We start from the raw sequence: 24,176 nt of genomic DNA, 5'->3' as shown, positions 1-24,176 counted from the left end.
TGAGCAAAAATCACACCTCATACAGCTCCAGCACCCCCCAGACCCGCTGCCACCACTTATTGCATTTATACTGGGACCAAGAAGTATCCCACTCTACATCAACTCTTGCTCTCAAGCAGTCACCTTGTCACACCACTAGACATGCACACTCGGCACTCTAGCAGTCACACAGCTAACCACACTTCACAAGGCTATGAGTTCGCAGAGCATGCAGGGACCAAAATTAAAGTGAAAAGCTTTAATTACAAAAAGTTGATCAGTGCATAAAAATAGATGTTAAAAGCAAAAGAATTACAAAATAAAATGACACACAACACGGCAAAACAGTTATAAAATAAAAAGGGAGAAAAATAACAGAAACTTACAAATTAAAGTAAATCCTGATTCCCTGGAGGTGGGAGAAATAAGGAACACACTCAGCTTGTCAAGCAGCCCACAAAATGTGAACACCAATTCTTGGATTTCATATTGTTTTATATCTTCTCAGTTTGGTTCAGGTTTCAGAACCTCCCATTCATTAATTAGTCCAGAGGGTCATTCACCATTGGGTAAAGTGTTAATGAGGGGGAGAGTCCAGGAATATGTAACAGTTCTTTGTTTCCAAATCCCTAGATGCAGGGGTGGGGGTAGGTGCAGAGAAGAGGTGACCAAATGGCTTTTGAGGTCACCACAGAACGTTCTGCAGGTCAGAGTTTATCAGGTTGTAAGGATCTCCAGGATGTTGTAAAGGAGGCCTGGATGCTTCAATAGATGCCATATATTTCTACAAAGTTTGTAATTGCCCTGTAGTTAAACCAATCTTATACATTCACAATTAATATCTCCTTGACAATTACATTATTTTTGGAAAATAATCAAGTGCTCATACATTGTTCTCCAGTGTAGATATCAGATTTCTGTTGTGATAATTATATCATATTATATGCAACACATAATTCAGAATTTGCTGTACAGATGGTCCCCTACTTAAGAACACCCGACTTACAGACGACCCCTACTTACAAACGGACCTCTGGATATTGAAATTTACTGTACTTTAGCCCTAGGCTACAATAAACAGCTATAACCTTATTAAATATGACTGTATTTAAGCTTTATTGTAAATCCTGGTTCTTATGACAACCCAACATTTTTAAAATCCAGTTGTCACAGAGACCAAAAAAAATTTGGCTGGGGTTACAATTATAAAATATACAGATCCGACTTGCATACAAATTCAACTTAAGAACAAACCTACAGACCCTATCTTTTACGTAACCCGGGGTATTCACATCTTATGTCTGTTTGTTTTCTAGGGTGAAGGGTGCCGTTCTCTACCTCTATCTGGACATGTGGGATTTGACAGCCTTCCAGATCAACTGGTTAATAAATCAATAAATCATGGGTTTTGTTTCAATATCCTGTGTGTGGGTGAGTATTTACAGACATGCTTAAAGACTTTGTTAGGAAAAGCTGTGATCCAATGGCCCTTGTACGAATAGCACAAGAGGGGCAGGCTTTCTGTAACTGTGCTGAAAATGAGAGCATTGAATGGCCGGATACAGATGAATACAGTGTATTGTACATAAGACTTGTTTACTGCCAGCTGCACAGTGCATGGTAGCAAGTCGGGTCCTAGCCTTGTTTCACTACAATGATACTGTCATTTAATAACTATCATGGATAAAGTGTCAAGAATATAAATACTTTCAGTTACCAGTTTGCAGTATAACAAAAATTGGTTATATTGATCGGTGTCTAATGTTTTGAAAATATTGTTTTATGCATGCACGAACTAAACTCCAGGTCTTGCTGTATATCCACAGCCAATTCTTTCAACGGACTTTCATAGTGGATTGTGTGCTTTACAGTGTTTACAGGAAACACTCAAATGACACATCCTGGATCCTAATGAATGAAATAAAGTTGAATGTACTGACAACAAAACATCAATAGAATTCAAATTTATTAGCCAATGGAGGCCTGGATTTGGAGTCTCCCACAAAATGAAAGTGGAAAAGCACACTACAGGCTTATCCAACTTTGGTGTAATGTCCGTAAAACAAGAGAAAATGAGGCTCAGTATGGTGTGTGTGGCCTCCACATGCCTGTATGACCTCCCTACAATGCCTCGGCATGCTCCTGATGCGGTTTCACATGGTCTCCTAAGGGATCTCCTCCCAGAACTGAACTAAAGCATCTGCCAACTCCTGGACAGTCTGTGGTGCAACGTGATGTTGGTGGATGGAGCGAGACTTAATGTCCCAGATGTACTCAATCTGATTCAGGTCTGGGGAATGAGCGGGCCAGTCCATAGTTTCAATTCCTTCATCTTGCAGGAACTGCTGACACACTCCAGCCACATAAGGTCTAGCATTATCCTGCATTAGGAGGAACCCAGGGCCAACCGCACCAGCATATGGTCTCACAAGGGGTCTGAGCATCTTGGGCACCTAATGGTAGTCAGGCTACCTCTGGCGAGCACATGGGCTGTGTGGCCCTCCAAAGAAATGCCACCCTACCCCACATGGGCTCAGTGTGATCCTGCTTTTATCTGTTAAGAGCACAGGGCGGGGGTTGCCAATTTGCCAATCCTGGTGTTCTCTGGCAAATGCCAAGCATCCTGCACAATGTTGGGAGGTGAGCACAGCCTGCATATGTGGACATCCGGCCTATATACCTCATAATGTATGTTTCTAGCTGTTTGTGCAGGCACACACATTTTGTGACCTGCTTGAGGTAATTTTCCAGGCTCTGGACAGTACGCTGATGGACACAAGCAAACCCAAGTACCGTATATACTCAAATATAGGCCAATGTACCTAATTTTAAAGCTGATGTCAAAGTGTGTGTGCCGGCAGTGGGAGATGGAGTCTGAGCAACCGGAAGAAAGACTAGTACAGAGAGGGTTTTGTTTTTGTTTTTTTAATAAATTCTAGTATAAGCAGAGTTAGTTTTTTTTTTTTTTTTTGCTGGGCCATACTGCTTAGAAACCCAGTAAGCACCAGACTATGAGAAAGCCAGCCAGCCTGGTGCCACACTAACAGAATTCTGCTGTAACACTAATGGATGTGTTCAGGTGCATTGAATCCGTTGTAATACTTTCTAGTCATATAAAACTAATAATAGAGTAATGCAATATAATGTATATTTAATACACCTAAAAATTCCCTTCTGAGAGCTCTGCCCTGTATTGGTAATTGTATTTTCTGGAGCTGGCTTTAAAAGGGTGCTCTTACTCACTATGACAGAAGCCTAGACTGAACCCTTAGGACAATATTGTAAACCAGTGATGTCCCACTGGCCTCCTTGTGATCTATCCTACATTACAAACCAGTGCCATTCTCAGATAATAATAATATGTATTTATAAAGTACAAACAGTGACATTGAACAATATGAGTGAGGCAGATGTGAACAAAGCCATATATTAATAACACAGAAATTGATTGTTTCTGCCTGTTCTATATTTGAGTTTTCTAGCTATGGGACATTTAATGTAGGATTAGCAGAAGCTCGGCCCTGCTTCTCTCTATTTACTTTGTGTTCCATTTCATAAGCTGGTTATATTCTTGAGGGAACCGCGATGGCTAAAATTAGTTTTATTTTGGTAGTTTGGCTTTCCAGGGTTTTTCTGCTGCCCTTAACCTGTTTTACACATGTTGTCAGATCTGTCTTAACTCCTGAGAGGAAATGTGTTCTTTCCATCTTCTATTTTGGTAATAGTGACTTAATTGTATGGTAGCAACGTGTCTGTGTACACATAACAATATTCATCTCCGCTAACAAATGATATTTACAACAAGTTTCATTTGAATAAATTGAAAAAAGCTAATGGATGTACTTGGCGGTACTTATGGATACAACCAAGTGTTAAAGTCCACAGTTTTTTTTTCTATGGAATGTGCCAACATTTTGTGACTTTCCATAACACTCTGTTTTCTGAGGGTGCAACTAAAAGGGAAGTGTTCCGTTCCACATAGACTTCTATGTATGGAAATGTACCTTCTGTTGCAATTCCATTGTTGTTTGTGGAAGAAAAGATGCTTTGCATTTTTTTTCCCCCCGCTGAATAATGTCAACTCGCCCTTTAGTATTTTTGTTTTTAAACTGTTTTATTGAAACATCAGAGAATAAGAGTACAGATGCAATAAATTCAAGTATCTTACATGAGTCAATAAAGTTGAGGCATTTGTACTATATTTCGTCTGGAGTAGTCTTTCTTACCAATCACTCTCCTTCACTGTATTACATGTTAATCCATAGCAGATGTACAACATACAACTGAGAAATAATATGTATAAGTCATATTACAGTGTAATGCGAACTAAGAACACTTAAAGCAAAACTGACAAGGTGAGTCAAATGGCAGAAGTAGTTCAATCGGTGCCGGGAACGGAATTTATAAGTTTCACTAAGTGGCTGACTTGCTGACTGAGTTATAGGGGTTTTCCCACAAAAGAAAATTCCCACATCTCAATCCTTAGTGATGTTAACACAATAAAGATCACTTATACCCTACTTTAATATATTACTCAGTTTTATTGTTGTTTTAGCTCGTATCACACTCTATGCTGCTCAGTGTAAAATCCCAGGGTGTGGGCAGGGCTTCTGTAAGCAGACACCTTACTGTATGATCCATCTAGTTCTGTGGGGTGACAGTGTGGTTACATTATCAGGGTACAAGGTGTATATACACTCTCATCTGGCTTCTGACATTGTACTGATGCATAGAGAGAAGAGACAGATCAGAGATGCATGTGATGATTACACAGAGGCTGATAGACCATTACACTGTTACAGAGTGACCTCTGCTACATCTCACAGAAATGTGCCTGCTTCCCCCGGGTCACTTATCTCCTTGTAGCTTATTGTTTGCAGCCTTTCTCTTTGCGCACGATCTCCTGGCAGCAAGTATCTGTGTCTCCGTGTGAGCTCCGTGCAGGGGACATGGCTACAGACGGTAATCTCAGCAGCACGATCTCGCACAAAAATCCAAGATGGCTGCTGACCCAAGTGAGAAGTTACTGGGTCATGTCTAGGGGCAACTGAAATTATGTACAGCAGGACTGATAGAGACAGTTTGGACTTATATGTGTGAAATACTTCATTTTTGTCGATAACAGTGAATTAGAGAATGTGTTATTTTGTTAAAGAAGATGTTATCTTTGTGGGAATACCCCTTTAAGTCCAGTTAATTGTTTTAATTTGGGTACCCTTACTCCACATCATCAGGATCTCGAACCTTGGTGGTCCATTCTATTTACCTGAAATGCTATTTCAGCCCATCACACATTGGTTATACATCAACTAGCAGATTGTTTCTCTAATAGAACCGTTCTGAGCCTGTGTGGCGAGTAGCGTTTCTCAACTGAATCACACCATGTGTCCCATATCCATCCAAACTTTGACATTTTCTGTGTTTTTATGTATGGCAGCATTTGACTTATTTGCTTCCACATTCGCAGTGTCTGAGGACTGGGGTCATACCATGGCAGTGGTATGCCATGAATAATGCTTGAAAACTTCAATATTTTAAACAGTTGTTCTGTCATTCAAGCTTCTCCAGTATGATACGGTACGCTAAAGGTGATATCTCTTCCCCCACACCCCCCACACCCCCAATATTGAATTTATTTGACACAACGTGTGCTTAATGAGGGTCTGATAGATGCCTTATGTCTTTATGTGTTGGATAGGGGACCTAATACCTTCACATGCAAGGAAATTATAACTGATACAACAAAAAAACCTTACATTTAGTATCTGTTATCAATTCAACAACTGTGCCTCCGTCTCCCACTATTTGTCAGCGTATACGCTAAGTGTATACGCTGGATGCCGTACATAAAACGTGATGCGAACCCAGCCTAACCAGTGCCCCGTAGGCAAGTACTTATGCTTCATGTTAGGGAACCCTGCCCCATGCCTCTGCTTTGGTCTTGAAAACCCCTTTATACCTTTTTTTCATTAAAAAGTCATTGATAGTGATTTCTTAGGACTCATTAACAAATGTATTTTTTTTTTTTTAATTTTCAGGTGAGACGGGTCTTGGCAAATCCACCCTTATGGATACATTATTTAATACAAAGTTTGAAGGGGAACAAACTTCTCATTCACAGCCTGGGGTTCAGCTGAAATCAAGCACCTATGATCTGACAGAAAGTAACGTTCGTCTGAAAATGACCATTGTCAGCTCTGCAGGCTTCGGAGATCAGATTAACAAAGAGGACAGGTAAGATAAACTTTACCCTGGGAGTAAAAAAACTTTCTAAATACCCTCAGCCAGTCATTCAAGTAGTAATTGTCATTATTTGTCCCATAGTTTAAGTAATCACTAATGTTTTCTCTTAAAGTTACAAGCCCATTGTAGACTTCATTGACTCCCAGTTTGAGTCATATCTACAAGAAGAGCTGAAGATTAAGAGAGTTCTTCACAATTACCATGACTCTCGTATACATGCATGCCTTTACTTTATTGCCCCTACTGGACACTCCTTAAAATCTCTGGACTTGGTGACAATGAAGAAACTGGACAGTAAGGTTGGTGCCCCTGATATCTTATGATAGCAATGTAAATCCATGTAAAACTCTGTAGTTCCAACATGTATTCCAGGTTTACATTAGTATTATAGGTTCAGTACACATCAACAGTAATTTACTAAAATTTGGAGAAATTTAATCTTGAAAAATCTTGTTGGGTGCACTGAGAATTATTCCTTTTTTTTTTTTTTTTTGTTCCCTAGGTTAATATTATACCGATTATTGCAAAGTCCGATGCCATCTCAAAGAGTGAGCTGACAAAATTCAAGATTAAAATCACAAGTGAGCTGGTTAGTAATGGCGTTCAGATCTATCAGTTCCCAACAGATGATGAAACCGTGGCAGAAATAAATGGGACAATGAATGTAAGTGTTTTACACCTCAATACACACACACTGTCAAATGTTAATGTCTATTTTTTTTTTCTTTTAAACGTACAAATTGTGTAGGCATAGACTGCCTATATATATATTTCATGGTATGACGATTTTTAAGAGCAAGTATACTCTGTTAGGCTATGTTGGCATCATGCTAGCCCCTTCCATCAGATGTAGACTATCATGTACCTCCGGATGGAAGACAGTAGCATATACTACTGTATAAACATTCCATCAGAACCACCTATATAATGTAGATTGTGATCCATTATTTATATATAACTTGTATATTTCTTCTTTCTGTGGCAGGCTCACTTACCATTTGCTGTTGTTGGAAGCACAGAAGAAGCCAAAATAGGAAACAAAATGATGAAAGTTCGACAGTACCCATGGGGAACTGTACAAGGTATGTATAAGCAGTTCCCATGTTACCTACAGGATAGGTTCTTTAGGTTTGTTCGCAAATTGGATTTGTATATAAGTCGGAACTTTTATAAGTGTAACTCCAGACAACATTTATTTTGCCCATGTGACAATTGGATTTTAAAAATGTTTCTGTTATTATGGGTACAAGGATAATCAATAAAGCTTCATTACTGGTACCTTTCATCTGATCATTGCAGCCTGGGACTTAATTTATAGCATCCAGAGACCTTCACCAGAGTTCACAGGGGGCAGATATGTAACTAGAGGTTGTCTGTAAGTCGGGGACCACCTGTACTTTTAATGTTTATGTTTGGAAGACTCTGTTCACTTTTTACCTAAAGCTTTTTTTTGCTTGAGAATATCACATATTACACACATTACAGGCCTTCATACACCAAGCAAAGTGCAAGAGAGTGTCCAGTCATCTATTCAGTTTTTTGGTTTTTTTTTTTTTTTTTTTTTTTTAAATATATATATATATTTTTTTTTCAAAACCTGCAGTATAGTTTTTGTAGTGGTGCACATCAAAGTAGACAATTGCCAAAAACGCATACTGTCTGTTATACTTTTGCATTTGAATTTGATCCTGATTTGAATCAGGATACTTATTGATATGCAGAATGTTAACTTTGATTTGGTTTCCCAAATATGTTTTTTATTTCCATGGTATAACAACAGCTTCTTTATTTCTTCTAGTTGAGAATGAAACCCATTGCGATTTTGTCAAGTTGCGAGAGATGCTCATACGGGTGAACATGGAAGATCTGCGGGAGCAAACGCACACACGTCATTATGAGTTATACCGAAGGTGCAAGCTAGAGGAAATGGGGTTCAAAGACACCGACCCGGACAGCAAACCATTTAGGTATTGATTTATTATACGATAGCTTTGCATTGTACATTTTAGAGATGAAAAAAAATAATAATTTACATTTTTAGGCAAAAATAGATCTTTTATATTCTTGTGTGTTTAAACATCACAGAAAACCTGGTATGTATACAAGGGGGGGCGGCAGGGTTGCTGGAGCACCTTTCGCCCCCTGTAGCCACTGATTATATCTGGAGGCTCCGTCCTCCTGATATATCCTGCAGTTGGCTGCATTCCTGGGCAATTCTGTGCCAGGTCCTGCAGCTGTGAAGCAGGAACGTCCCATGTTGGCCAACCCTGCTGCTGGGCATCTCTCCCTTTGTGTCCCTTCACGCCCACTTGGCATAGAGGTGACGTAATGGAAAATATTTGCGCAATTCCTGTGCGCCAGGCATTTCGACTATTTCAGGGCTTGTATGCCTTGGTATTTTAGATGCATCAGTTGATTCCAGTTTATAGTTTTTCATGTAAACATGGGTTGCATGTGGCCATACGATTGGATTAGAACTGATATAACAGTGAGAATTTCAGAGAAGTGAGGTTACCTCGAAAGCTGCAGAATCAGTATAGCATACTAAAGATGCTTGTAGGTTTGTCCCTAAAATTCATTGTTTCATTGTTTTATTGTTGCATTTAGTTTGCAGGAGACTTATGAAGCAAAAAGAAATGAATTTCTGGGAGAATTGCAGAAGAAAGAGGAAGAAATGAGACAAATGTTTGTACAAAGGGTAAAAGAGAAGGAGGCTGAACTTAAAGAAGCTGAAAAAGAGGTGCAGAATTGTGTTTAGTTATTTTTCTTGACGTTTTTTTTTTTTGTTGCAAATGTAGCTTTCTTTAGATTTTATGATTTATTAAAGGAACACTAAACACAGGGTGAAGTTTAGACCATGACTGGGTTTATCAATTTTTGGGTTCTGTTGCAGGATCCTGTCCCAGCCATCAAATTCAGGCTTTTCCTTTATCTCCCATGTCTACAATAAGACACAAAGGTTGATATACTCCACAATTCATCATTTAGGAGGGATTTATCAGAACTCTGATTAGTCTAATGTGCTTGTTTTTGTATCAAAAAGTTGGTGCACAAATGGTACAACTTTTTTGGCGCGAAAACAATCACATCACACTTGTCAAATTCTTATAAATGCCCTCCACTTCGCTCTTTGTAAATATGTGGAAATATGACTGACAACCCATGTGAGAAAATGTATGTGTTGCTTACTTTTTATCACATTTTAGGTTTATTGTTCCTTTAAATGAAGTACCCAACCAAAGAAATCCAAGAATACCTTGTCAGTAAAAGTATGTTTACTTGATAAAAAAAATCTAAAACCACATACAGAAAATACATGGCTCACATAAGGTCGCAATGTATATGAGCAAAATATATGTGGAGCTGATTCCCGACTCCATTGACAAAGCGTCCTACTAGAAACTCGTGACGGGGATTGGCTCCTTGGGTCTGTATGCATATACTTGCTCAGGCCTGTTTGACTTTGAACCCAAAAGCCAGATCCTATAGTATACAAGGGGCGGTTTAATAAGTACCCGTGTTCGATGACAGAGGGCGTTCCTGAGGGAAGTTGGAGTTACCATTGTGTGCTGCCATCTATCAAACGACGGCAAAACAAATTGCAGACTGATTGGTTAGTTTGGATTTGGCAGCCATTTGAGTAAGAAGTGTTTTGTGATTTTTGCTAAGATGGATAAAGAGCAGTATCATTCGGTAATTCGCTTTTTGTTTTTGGATGGGAAAAAATGCGAGGAGATAAAGTTGGATGCTGTTTATGGGGACACTTTGCCATCTTTGACCACAGTTTAGATATTGGTTCAACAAATTTAAACGTGGACGAACATCCGTTTTGATGAGCGACCAGGACGCCCAGCAGACGTGATTATCGAGGAAATCATTTTAAAAGTCCTCAACGTGATACTCGCTGATCGACGAACGAAAGTGCACTTAGTCGACCAGAACGGCATTTAATATTTTACATGATAAGTTGGCGATGAAAAAATTGTCAACTTAAAAAATAGTGGACAACAAGCGGATGTGGCTGTTAACTTCGAAGCAGTGTTTGGAGCAATTTAAGCGAGATCCAAAGGAGTTTTGCGTCGAGTTGTCATCGTTGATGAGACCTGGATTCATCATTACACACCAGAAACTAAGCAACAATCAAAACAATGGATTTCTCCTGGTGAATCTGCTCCAAAGAATGTGAAGAAGGTTCCATCGGCCAGAAAGGTCATGGCGACGATTTTTTGGGATGTGAACGGCATCATCCTCGTGGATTTTTTAGAAAAAGGAAGAATGATCACTGGACAATACTACAGTGAGTTATTGAACCGCTTCGACAAAAAATTGAAGGAGACACGGCCGCATTTGGTGAAAAAAGATAGTGCTGTTTCAAAATGATAACACACCAGTACATTCATTTGGAGTTGTCGTCGCCAAACTGCATGAATTGCGTTATCTGACTGGAGTAGTCACGCAGGTAGATAAAAAATAACTTTTTTTAGAAAACTATTTTGAAAAAAACCCCAGTGTGAAATAAACATACAATGTAACAAGAGTGTCCGATGTGTTAAATGACACTCTTAAGAGCAAGAAATGAGTTACATATGACTGCGGATATAGTGGAATGCCGCGGACAAGTCGTAGTAATTCACTTCTAGTGTGGGCAAAATGATCAGGGGCAGTTTGTGTTAAGCTGCCGTACGACACCTCGGTGCAATGAGGTCGTACTACATCCAGCCCTATTGCCCACTAATCAGCTCTCACTAGCTACGGATAGCTTTAGTCTCATAATCCCTCAAGCTCTACGCGTTTCGCCCAAGATAGATGGGCTCATCAAGAGCCATAGAGCTGGGAAACAAAACGCTGACGTGTCTAATCTAGCACATACAGACAGAGACAACACAAAACATAGAACGACGGCGTCCTGATGGTGGGCGCCGGCGTGTAATAGACGTAGCAGCTGGCGCGGCGCATCAGCTGGCCTTATATTCAGCATTACTCAGCCCCCTGGCCAGTGCGGGATTAGACACTGGATGATGCTCAGGACCGCCCACCTATCAGGGTGACCGGCGGCAGCTAACTGTGGAAACCCCGCCCCCTCATGTAACGGCGGACAGGTAGATGATTCACATGACAGGATAAATAGATAAAGCAATTATAAGGGAACACCTGGGTATGAACACAGGGTGGGACACTCATAAATCAGACCAGGAAAACAGGAAAGGTTATCCCGTGATGCTCATCAATGAAAATGTATGGACATGAGGTACATTATATAACAAGCATGTACTGAAGAAACTGTGAATCCGATGTACGTCCACTCCAATCATAGTGACCTTGATTCAAAATAATAGATCATTATAAACACTCTAGTGTCTTAGATATATTGGGCATCATGTATTTGGAACTGAGAGTCATATAAAGGGAGCAAATGATATTGCATCATTCAGACCATCCGGCTTTGTGCATCTCATCCGGAAGATCCATTGAGGTTCTTTTCTCAGGATGTTATTATTCCATTCCCCTCTTCTAGGAGAAGGTAGAATTCTCTCAATGCCCTGAAACCTGAGGGCATTGAGATCACCACCATGACATTGGTGAATATGGTTAGCCAAGGATCTATCCTCGCCTCTTCTGGTATACCCAATGTGGTTAAGGATTCTCACTCTGAATTCTTTGATGGTTTTACCAACATAATTTAAGGGACATGGGCAGGTTGCAAGATAAACCACCCCCGTTGTCCTACAGTTGATGAATTCTCGATTCTGGTATGTAGTGCCTGTCTTCACACTAGAAAAGGTTTTACTTTGATTTATGTGTCCACAGGCCTTGCATTTACCACATCTGTAGGTCCCTTTAATTCTACATTTCTGTTGCCAGGTATTATCAGACACAGCCGGTGTGTGGTAGCTGTGGACCAGGCGGTCACCAAGATTCCTGCCCCTTCTATAAGTAATCGAGGGGTGCATTTCAATCCTGTGTTTTAGATCCTGATCATGTTTCAAAATATCCCAAAATTTCCTCAGAATATTGTTAATTTCTGGAGCTTTTTCATCAAACGTAGCGATGAGTCTGATTTTGTTGTCACCATCACTAAGTTGCTTTGGGATAAGCAGTGAGAATCGATCTTGATCTCTAGCATAGGACCTTGCCTCATCCAGAATATTTTCAGGATATCCCCTATTCATGAAGCATGTCTTCAATTCCCTGGCCTTTATTTCAAAGTCAGGGATAGAGGAACAGTTCCTCCTAATTCAGAGGAACTGCCCCTTTGGGATTCCCTTCTTCAAAGCTGGTGGATGATGGCTTTGCCACATGAGTAGATTGTTTGAGGCAGTTTGCTTACGATAGACTGAAGTGCCAAGGCTACCATCATTCATGATGGTGATGGAGAGATCCAGAAAAGAGAGAGTTTCTTATTGGATCTCTGAGGTCAATCTGATGCCAGATTGTTGTTGTTCAGGATCGTCACAAACTCAGAGAATGATTCTCTGGTGCATGTCCATAGCAGCAGGACATCATCTATAAATCTTGTCCAAAGACATATCTTGGATATCCATTCATCCATTTCCTCGGTGAAGACGAAGCGCTCCTCCCACCAGCCCAGGAACAAGTTAGCATATGTGGGAGCCGCCGGGCTCCCCATTGCAGTGCCCCTGAGCTGGTGGAAGAAGCGTCAGTCAAACAAGAAGTAGTTGTTTTCTAATATGAACACCAGAAGGTCCATAATCAGTTGGTTGTGGTTGGACAAATGAGAACCTCTCGTAGATAAAAAATGTTTAACCCCCAGACAGCCTTTATCGTGCGGAATGGAACTATATAATGCTTCTACATCTAAGCTTGCCAGCAAAGTTCCTTGTGGGACTGTGATGTCATCGATTTTCCTGAGAACGTCCATGGTGTCGCGCACGTAAGATGGCAATGCCAACACAAACGGACGTAGAACCTTGTCTACATATGTGGATATCCCCTGTGTTAGTCTGTTAATCCCCGACACTATTGGATGACCCTTTAATGGGGGATACCCCTTATGTATTTTGGGTAGACAATAAAAGGTCGCAAAAGTGGGATATTTAGGCATCAGGAAATCGAATTCTTGCTTGCTGATTAAGCCCATCTGTAGTGCTGGATCCAATATATTTAGTATTTGGATGGCAAATGTTTGAGTGGGATCCTGGGGTAGGATTCTGTAACAATCATTGTCCCTTAGTAGCGACTGGCACATGGCTTTATAGTCAGTTTTGTCCATGAGTACCACATTACCCCCCTTATCTGAGAATTTTATAATAATTGATTGATCTTTTTCTAAAGATACGAGGGCTTGTATGTGGTCTTTGTTCAGATTGGGTCGAGATCTCTCTAAAGATGACATTGAGCTCAATTCCCTGACTACCAGTTCCTCAAATATCGATAGCACTGGTATCGAAGACAGGGGGTGTAGATTTGCTCTTGTTCTTGAGGTCGGTAAATGGGCTCTCCCCCAAGTTCCTTTGGCCCTGTTCCCAGAGTTCCTCAAGTGTTTTTAGGTTAGAGAGATCAGATTCATCAATGCCTAGTGTTTGACATGTTTTACGGTCATCATGGCCATAAATTTGGCCCATCTTAGTTCACAAGTGAATAATGCCAGGTCTTTGACCCACGTAAATAAGTCAAATTTTGATGTTGGGACAAATGATAAGCCTTTGGCTAAGAGTTGTAGTTCCACAGTTGTAAGGGGGCGTTTAGAGAGGTTAATTATTTGCAATTCATCATTCATGTTGTTAGATGAATGCCCTGTGTCTTTCTGGTGCCCCTTTGCTGCAGCACTGTTGGGGTAAGTGAATTGCGTTATGAATTGTTGCCGCACCCCCGTATTCTTGTTCCCTAACATCAAGAAATGGCTCGCAGGAAAAATCATCGCCGAGACAGAGGCGTATTTTGGAGACCAGTCCTATTTTTTGCAAGGGGTTAAAAAAAATGGCAGGAACGTTTGGAGAAGTGTATCTTTCTAAAAGGGGATTATGTTGAAAAATAAAAAGTTGTTTTGTTTTTTTTAATGGTGTCTTTATTTCTAACACGGGTACTTATTGAACCGCCCTCGTATATATGAAGAATTGTGGTTTTAGATTTGCTATTAAATAAACATATACTTTTACTGACAATGTATTTGTGTACTTCTTTGATTTCTTTGGTTGGGTACATGTTTTAGTGTTGAAATCCTTGGGTTTATACTAGGCTGAGTTATACATTTCCGTTCCTCTGCATTTGTTATAGGTATTGATCCTTTAATTGAAGGGGTGGCAGTTGCCATGACAGCCTCGGGTCTATTCATTTCAATGTACCATTCACACATTGTAATGAATGAGGAGGAAAATCCCCATATACTGTCATACTGTAGTATGTTGGTAAATGGTAGGATCAATTGGACAACCTAGGGTTAAAAATAGTTAAAAAATAAAAATTAAAAAACGTTGAAAAAAAAACTGTATTAAAAAAACCTAAAAATTCAAGTTGCCCCCCCCCCCTCCTCCTAGAAGTCATATAAATAGTACAAATCATAAACAAGTTGAGTATCGGCCACGGCCTAAAATTCCTGATTTATCAAAATGGAACACCGTTTTTTCACAGCGTTTGACCCTGTAACAGAAAATAGCGCCCAAAGTTGAAAATGGAACATTTTATATTTTTCAAAATGGCAAAGTGATCAAAAGGCCGTACAGTCCTAAAAATACACACACATCTCCGTACACCAAAGTATGAAAAAGTTATTAGCGCCAGAAGGTGGCAGAATAGATTTTTTTTTTTTTTGTACAGGAGCTTTTAATTCTTGTAAATGTATGCAAACGTTGTGAATAGAGATGAGCGAACATGCTCGTCCGAGCTTGATGCTCGGTCGAGCATTAGGGTACTCGAAACTGCTCGTTACTCGGACGAATACTTCGCCCGCTCGAGAAAATGGCAGCTCCCGCCGTTTTGCTTTTTGGCGGCCAGAAACAGAGCCAATCACAAGCCAGGAGACTCTGCACTCCACCCAGCATGACGTGGTACCCTTACACGTCGATAGCAGTGGTTGGCTGGCCAGATCAGGTGACCCTGGGATAGACTAGCCGCTGGCCGCGCTGCTCGGATCATTCTGTCTCTGGATGCCGCTAGGGAGAGAGCTGCTGCTGCTCAGGGAAAGCGTTAGGGTGTTCTATTAGCTTACTGTTAGGCAGGAGTGATTCTCAAAGAACCCAACAGCCCTTCTTAGGGCTACAATAACGTTCTACTTTTTTTATTTTAATTTGCATCTTTTACCATTTTGTGAGGAATTAGCAGGGGGACTTGCTACCGTTGTGTTTAGCTCTTAGTGGCACACATATCCATAGCAAAGACCGAAGTGGGAAAATTCAGTAGGGGTTGGATTTCTATTAGGCAATAACTCAGTGTCATCTCATCTGGCATAGTAGTGTGCTTCCTTTGATACTTGGCTAGAAAATAGCCATAGGAGAATACAAACAGCTTCTTGAAGCCTACAGTAGCGTTCTATATATTTGATTTCTGGTTGATCTGCTGGTGGCTGTAGTTTCTGCAGTGCATGTACTTGCCAATTCTGAGCAATTTGTAGTGAGACTTGCGACCGCTGTGTTCTGCGCTTAGTGGCGCACATATCCATAGCAAAGGCTGAAGTGGCAAAATTCAGTAGGGGTTGGATTTCTATTAGGCAATAACTCAGTGTCATCTCATCTGGCATAGTACTGTGCTTCCTTTGATACTTGGCTAGAAAATAGCCATAGGAGAATACAAACAGCTTCTTGAAGCCTACAGTAGCGTTCTATATATTTGATTTCTGGTTGATCTGCTGGTGGCTGTAGTTTCTGCAGTGCATGTACTTGCCAATTCTGAGCAATTTGTAGTGAGACTTGCGACCGCTGTGTTCTGCGCTTAGTGGCGCACATATCCATAGCAAAGGCTGAAGTGGCAAAATTAAGTAGGGGTTGGATTTCTATTAGGCAATAACTCAGTGTCATCTCATCTGGCATAGTACTGTGCTTCCTTTGATACTTGGCTAGAAAATAGCCATAGGAGAATACAAACAGCTTCTTGAAGCCTACAGTAGCGTTCTATATATTTGATTTCTGGTTGATCTGCTGGTGGCTGTAGTTTCTGCAGTGCATGTACTTGCCAATTCTGAGCAATTTGTAGTGAGACTTGCGACCGCTGTGTTCTGCGCTTAGTGGCGCACATATCCATAGCAAAGGCTGAAGTGGCAAAATTCAGTAGGGGTTGGATTTCTATTAGGCAATAACTCAGTGTCATCTCATCTGGCATAGTAGTGTGCTTCCTTTGATACTTGGCTAGAAAATAGCCATAGGAGAATACAAACAGCTTCTTGAAGCCTACAGTAGCGTTCTATATATTTGATTTCTGGTTGATCTGCTGGTGGCTGTAGTTTCTGCAGTGCATGTACTTGCCAATTCTGAGCAATTTGTAGTGAGACTTGCGACCGCTGTGTTCTGCGCTTAGTGGCGCACATATCCATAGCAAAGGCCGAAGTGGCAAAATTCAGTAGGGGTTGGATTTCTATTAGGCAATAACTCAGTGTCATCTCATCTGGCATAGTACTGTGCTTCCTTTGATACTTGGCTAGAAAATAGCCATAGGAGAATACAAACAGCTTCTTGAAGCCTACAGTAGCGTTCTATATATTTGATTTCTGGTTGATCTGCTGGTGGCTGTAGTTTCTGCAGTGCATGTACTTGCCAATTCTGAGCAATTTGTAGTGGGACTTGCGACCGCTGTGTTCTGCGCTTAGTGGCGCACATATCCATAGCAAAGGCCGAAGTGGCAAAATTCAGTAGGGGTTGGATTTCTATTAGGCAATAACTCAGTGTCATCTCATCCGGCATAGTACTGTGCTTCCTTTGATACTTGGCTAGAAAATAGCCATAGGAGAATACAAACAGCTTCTTGATCTTGAAGCCTACAGTAGCGTTCTATATATTTGATTTCTGGTTGATCTGCTGGTGGCTGTAGTTTCTGCAGTGCATGTACTTGCCAATTCTGAGCAATTTGTAGTGGGACTTGCGACCGCTGTGTTCTGCGCTTAGTGGCGCACATATCCATAGCAAAGGCCGAAGTGGCAAAATTCAGTAGGGGTTGGATTTCTATTAGGCAATAACTCAGTGTCATCTCATCCGGCATAGTACTGTGCTTCCTTTGATACTTGGCTAGAAAATAGCCATAGGAGAATACAAACAGCTTCTTGATCTTGAAGCCTACAGTAGCGTTCTATATATTTGATTTCTGGTTGATCTGCTGGTGGCTGTAGTTTCTGCAGTGCATGTACTTGCCAATTCTGAGCAATTTTGTAGTGAGACTTGCGACCGCTGTGTTCTGCGCTTAGTGGCGCACATATCCATAGCAAAGGCCGAAGTGGCAAAATTCAGTAGGGGTTGGATTTCTATTAGGCAATAACTCAGTGTCATCTCATCCGGCATAGTACTGTGCTTCCTTTGATACTTGGCTAGAAAATAGCCATAGGAGAATACAAACAGCTTCTTGATCTTGAAGCCTACAGTAGCGTTCTATATATTTGATTTCTGGTTGATCTGCTGGTGGCTGTAGTTTCTGCAGTGCATGTACTTGCCAATTCTGAGCAATTTGTAGTGGGACTTGCGACCGCTGTGTTCTGCGCTTAGTGGCGCACATATCCATAGCAAAGGCCGAAGTGGCAAAATTCAGTAGGGGTTGGATTTCTATTAGGCAATAACTCAGTGTCATCTCATCTGGCATAGTACTGTGCTTCCTTTGATACTTGGCTAGAAAATAGCCATAGCAATAGGATAGCATTGTTTGGTTTTAAAAACTCAAAAAAAAACAAAAAACACAAAAAAGTAAAAAAAAAAATAAAGTTATAACTCTCATTTTAAAAATGTTTAACCCGAGGGCTAGGGGTAGAGGACGAGGGCGGGGACGTGGGCGTCCAACTACTGCAGGGGTCAGAGGCCGTGGTCCTGGGCGGGGTGAGACACCACCTGCTGATGAGGGAGCAGGGGAACGCCGCAGAGCTACACTCCCTAGGTTCATGTCTGAAGTTACTGGGACTCGTGGTAGAGCACTGTTGAGGCCAGAACAGTGCGAACAGGTGATGTCGTGGATTGCTGACAATGCTTCGAGCAATTTGTCCACCACCAGTCAGTCTTCCACGCAGTCCACCCATGTCACCGAAATCGCCACTCCTCCAGCTCCTGCACCTCAGCCTCCTCCCCCCCAGTCTGCCCCCTCCCAGGAAAATTTGGCATTTGAACCGGCATACTCTGAGGAACTGTTTTCTGGACCCTTCCCACAGTCACAAACCACTTGTCCGGTTGCTGCTGAGCAATTTTCCGATGCCCAGGTTTTCCACCAGTCACAGTCTGTGGGTGATGATGACCTTCTTGACGTAGTGGAAGTGTGTAAAGAGGTGTCCGACGATGAGGAGACACGGTTGTCAGACAGTGGGGAAGTTGTTGTCAGGGCAGGAAGTCCGAGGGGGGAGCAGACTGAGGGATCGGAGGATGATGAGGTGACAGACCCAAGCTGGGTTGAGAGGCCGGGTGAACACAGTGCTTCTGAGACGGAGGAGAGTCCTCGACCTGAACAGGTTGGAAGAGGCAGTGGTGGGGCCAGACGGAGAGGCAGGGCCAGAGCTGGTGCATCAGCGCCACTGTCAACTAGTGAAGCTCCCGTGGTGAGGGCTCTTGCGGCGAGGGCTAGATCTTCAGAAGTGTGGAGGTTCTTTAAGGAAACACCGGATGACCGACGGACTGTGGTGTGCAACATTTGCCAAACCAGGCTCAGCAGGGGTTCCACCACTACTAGCTTAACTACCACCAGTATGCGCAGGCATATGAATGCTAAGCACCCCACTCAGTGGCAACAAGCCCGTTCACCTCCGGCCGTGCACACCACTGCTCCTTCCCCTGTGTCAGCTGCTAGTCAGCCCCCTGCCCAGGACCCTGCCACAAAAACCCCATCGTCGCCTCCACGATCCTCCACAGCATCCACCAGCGTTCAGCTCTCCATACCCCAGACGCTGGAGCGGAAACGCAAATATAGTGCAACCCACCCGCACGCCCAAGCCCTTAATGTGCACATCTCCAGATTGCTTAGCCTGGAGATGCTGCCCTATAGGCTAGTAGAGACCGAGGCCTTTCGCAACCTCATGGCGGCGGCCGCCCCTCGGTATTCGGTCCCCAGCCGCCACTACTTTTCCCGATGTGCCGTCCCAGCCCTGCACCAGCACGTGTCAGACAACATCATCCGTGCCCTGACCAACGCCGTTTCTGACAAGGTCCACCTGACCACGGACACGTGGACGAGTGCTGCCGGGCAGGGCCACTATATATCGCTGACGGCACATTGGGTTAACTTGGTGGAGGCTGGGACCGAGTCTGACCCTGGGGCTGCTCATATACTGCCGACGCCGAGGATTGCGGGGCCTACCTCGGTCCAGGTGTTTCAGGCCTACTATGCCTCCTCCTCCTCCCACCCCTCCTCCACCTCCTCCTCCGAACTACCATCCGTGGGCACGGCGCCATCAGTCGGTAGCTCTAGGCACAGCAGCAGTGCCGTCGCTAAGCGACAGCAGGCGGTGCTCAAACTGCTGAGCCTAGGCGACAAAAGGCACACCGCCCAAGAGCTATTACAGGGCATCACGGCGCAGACTGATCTGTGGCTGGCACCGCTGAACCTCAAGCCGGGAATGGTTGTGTGTGACAACGGCCGTAACCTGGTGGCGGTTCTGCAACTCGGCAGACTGACACATGTGCCATGCCTGGCCCATGTGTTAAATCTGATAGTGCAGCGTTTCCTCAAGACATACCCCAATCTGTCTGATTTGCTCACGAAGGTGCGCCGCATCTGTGCGCATTTCAGGAAGTCCAGCCCAGATGCTGCCACTCTCAGGGCAGCGCAGCGCCGCCTCCAACTGCCCGCTCACCGACTGTTGTGCGACGTGCCCACGAGGTGGAATTCAACACTGACCATGTTATCCAGAGTTTACCAGCAGCGCAGAGCGATTGTAGACTGCCAGATGTCAACTTCCACCAGAACTGGTAGTCAGGTCAGTCAGCTTCCTCAAGTCTACAATGAGGAGTGGACGTGGATGTCTGATATCTGTCAGGTGCTGAGTAACTTTGAGGAGTCAACACAGATGGTCAGTGGCGATGCCGCCATCATCAGCCTCACCATCCCGCTGCTTGGCCTGTTGAAAAACTCTCTGGTCAGCATGAAGTCGGAAGCTTTGCGCTCGTCACAAGAGACGGGGGAAGAATATTCCCTTGTTGATAGCCAAAGCACCCTGAGGTCTGTTTCTCAGCGCATATCGGAGGAGGTGGAGGTGGAGGAGGATGAGGAGGAAGAGGAGGAGAATGTTGGCGAGACACAAGAGGGGACCATTGTTGAGTCCTTCACTGTTCAGCGTGTATGGGCAGAAGAAGAGGAGTTGGAGGAGGAGGAAATGGACAGTCAGGCCAGTGAGGGGAGTGAATTCTTACGCGTTGGTACTCTGGCGCATATGGCAGATTTCATGCTAGGCTGCCTATCCCGTGACCCTCGCGTTCAAAGAATTTATTCCAGCACCGATTACTGGGTGTTCACTCTCCTGGACCCACGGTACAAGCAAAATCTTCCCACTCTCATCCCTGGAGAGGAAAGGAGTGTGAGAATGCATGAATACCAGCAGGCCCTGGTGCACAAGCTGAAACAGTATTTCCCTTCTGACAGCGCTAGCGGCAGAGTGCGTAGTTCTGCGGGACAAGTAGCGAGGGAGAGTAGGCGAGCAGGCAGCTTGTCCAGCACTGGCAAGGGTACGCTTTACAAGGCTTTTGCCAGCTTTATGTCACCCCAGCAAGACACTGTCACCTGTCCCCAGTCTCGGCAGAGTAGGGCTGATCTTTACAGAAAGATGGTGAGGGAGTACGTAGCTGACCATACCATCGTCCTAAATGATCACACAGCTCCCTACAACTACTGGGTTTCAAAGCTGGACATGTGGCACGAACTGGCGCTGTACGCCTTGGAGGTTCTTGCCTGCCCTGCCGCTAGCGTCTTGTCCGAGCGGGTTTTCAGTGCAGCTGGTGGCATCATCACCGATAAGCGTACACGCCTGTCGACTGACAGGCTGACGCTTATTAAAATGAATAAAGGCTGGATTTCTCAGAATTTCCAATCTCCACCAGGTGAAGGAAGCTCAACCTGAATAATTGATCCACTCCTCCTCCTCATTTTCCTCCTTCTCCTCCTCTTTGTACAGTAAAGCAGAGGAAACTGGCTATTTTTTGACAGGGCCCACTGGCTCTTGCTATAGTACTTCATGCATTTAATTTTTCTGGAGGGCCACCTACCCGGTCCTCTGTTTGAAACAATTTTTGTGAGTGCCACATACAGGCACTCAATCTATTCCATTTTACTGCAGGGCCACCTACCTGCTCCTCTGGTTTGAACAATTTTTGGGACTGCCACATACAGGCACTCAATCTATTCCATTTTACTGGAGGGCCACCTACCTGCTCCTCTGGTTTGAAACATTTTTGGGACTGCCACATACAGGCACTCAATCTATTCCATTTTACTGCAGGGCCACCTACCTGCTCCTCTGGTTTGAACAATTTTTGGGACTGCCACATACAGGCACTCAATCTATTCCATTTTACTGCAGGGCCACCTACCTGCTCCTCTGGTTTGAAACATTTTTGGGACTGCCACATACAGGCACTCAATCTATTCCATTTTACTGCAGGGCCACCTACCTGCTCCTCTGGTTTGAACAATTTTTGGGACTGCCACATACAGGCACTCAATCTATTCCATTTTACTGCAGGGCCACCTACCTGCTCCTCTGGTTTGAACAATTTTTGGGACTGCCACATACAGGCACTCAATCTATTCCATTTTACTGGAGGGCCACCTACCTGCTCCTCTGGTTTGAAACATTTTTGGGACTGCCACATACAGGCACTCAATCTATTCCATTTTACTGCAGGGCCACCTACCTGCTCCTCTGGTTTGAACAATTTTTGGGACTGCCACATACAGGCACTCAATCTATTCCATTTTACTGCAGGGCCACCTACCTGCTCCTCTGGTTTGAAACATTTTTGGGACTGCCACATACAGGCACTCAATCTATTCCATTTTACTGCAGGGCCACCTACTTGCTCCTCTGGTTTGAACAATTTTTGGGACTGCCACATACAGGCACTCAATCTATTCCATTTTACTGCAGGGCCACCTACCTGCTCCTCTGGTTTGAACAATTTTTGGGACTGCCACATACAGGCACTCAATCTATTCCATTTTACTGGAGGGCCACCTACCTGCTCCTCTGGTTTGAAACATTTTTGGGACTGCCACATACAGGCACTCAATCTATGCCATTTTACTGGAGGGCCACCTACCTGCTCCTCTGGTTTGAAAAATGTTTGGGACTGCCACATACAGGCACTATCCAAATTAAATTGTCTCCATAGCAGCCTCCACACGTTGTCTCCATTGCTACCTCCAAAAGTCGTCCATATAGCTGCCTCCATACATCGTCCCTTTATCAAACGAGGTGTGTCAGGCAGAAATTTGGGTTGTTTTCATGGATTCCACATCAAAGTTGTTAACTTTGTCGCCACCCTGCTGTGTTATCCACAAAATATACTGGCAAACTTTTACCATTTAGGGATATTATTTCAGCGCTTCTTGCGCATCTGTTTACATTCCCCTCACCCGGCATATCCTAAACTTATAAGAACGCTACTACACTTGATCTTATACAAAAGGTTCTTAGAAGTGCTGTTTGGGGAGTAGCCTAGAGACAGGGGCTTGGATTGGCGAAAGCTCGCCTGGCAGTGGAACGCCAGCTCCATGCGCATCATGCGCTTCTTGCGCATCTGTTTACATTCCCCTCACCCGCCATATCCCAAACTTATGAGAACGCTACTACACTTAACTTGGTGCAGGCTGGGACCGAGTCTGACCCTGGGGCTGGTCATATACTGCCGACGCAGAGAATTGCGGGGCCTACCTCGGTCCAGGTCTCAAAGGCCTACTATACCTCCTCCCACCCCTCCTCCACCTCCTCCTCCTCCGAATTACCATCCGTGGGCATGGCGCCATCAGTCGGTAGCTCTAGGCACAGCAGCAGTGCCGTCGCTAAGCGACAGCAGGCGGTGCTGAAACTGCTGAGCCTAGGCGATAAAAGGCACACCGCCCAAGAGCTATTACAGGGCATTCCACATCAAAGTTGTTAACTTTGTCGCCACCCTGCTGTGTAATCCCCAAAATATACTTGCAAACTTTTACCATTTAGGGATATTATTTCAGCGCTTCTTGCGCATCTGTTTACATTCCCCTCACCCGGCATATCCTAAACTTATAAGAACGCTACTACACTTGATCTTATACAAAAGGTTCTTAGAAGTGCTGTTTGGGGAGTAGCCTAGAGACAGGGGCTTGGATTGGCGAAAGCTCGCCTGGCAGCGGAGCGCCAGCTCCATGCCAAGATCCAACTAACATAGTTTTAACTGCAGCACCTTTAATCTACTACTAGTTCACTGCCTCCATACATGGTCCCCTTATCAAACGAGCTGTGTCAGGCAGAATTTTGGGTTGTTTTCATGGCTTCCATGTTAACTTTGTCGCCACCCTGCTGTGTAATCCACAAAATATACTGGCAAACTTTTATCATGTACCGATATTATTTGAGCGCTTCTTGCTCACCTCCTTTGGTTCCTCTCTGCCACCCATTGGTTTGAAGCCTGAGTCCATTTAGGGTATGTCGCCATGACACTCTCTAGCCTGCTGCCGCTGCCTCTGCATGCCGTCCCCTATAGTGTCAGGGTCAATTATTGGATGTTTTAGATGCTATCTAGCTTCATTCTGTCACTCTGTCATGGCCATGCTGTTGCCCATAATTTTGGCATAATGGTGCGATTATGCAGCCTCAGAGGCATCCATGCATGCTGCCCCTGCTGTTTCCTGTC

General features: G+C 43.6%; 1 protein-coding gene across 8 annotated transcripts in view; it reads left to right on the top strand.

The window, feature by feature from the left end:
* The window catches only part of SEPTIN6 (septin 6), a 230,624-nt gene that overhangs the window by 189,414 nt on the left and 17,034 nt on the right, over positions 1-24,176 (top strand). For 6 of the 8 annotated variants that reach the window (XM_072123543.1, XM_072123540.1, XM_072123546.1 and 3 more), the window contains 7 exons: positions 1,296-1,410; positions 6,018-6,213; positions 6,335-6,521; positions 6,725-6,886; positions 7,208-7,304; positions 8,021-8,189; positions 8,830-8,962. In XM_072123543.1, the coding sequence (XP_071979644.1) occupies positions 1,296-1,410; positions 6,018-6,213; positions 6,335-6,521; positions 6,725-6,886; positions 7,208-7,304; positions 8,021-8,189; positions 8,830-8,962 (1,059 nt within the window). Of the gene's footprint in view, positions 1-1,295; positions 1,411-5,536; positions 5,557-6,017; positions 6,214-6,334; positions 6,522-6,724; positions 6,887-7,207; positions 7,305-8,020; positions 8,190-8,829; positions 8,963-24,176 lie in introns of those variants that run through there. The other 2 variants (XM_072123548.1, XM_072123547.1) reach the window with 2 other exon arrangements.

This window comes from Engystomops pustulosus, chromosome 9, assembly GCF_040894005.1.
Source record: "Engystomops pustulosus chromosome 9, aEngPut4.maternal, whole genome shotgun sequence".
Taxonomy (NCBI): Eukaryota; Metazoa; Chordata; class Amphibia; order Anura; family Leptodactylidae; genus Engystomops; species Engystomops pustulosus.
This window is presented reverse-complemented; position numbering and strand designations above follow the sequence as displayed.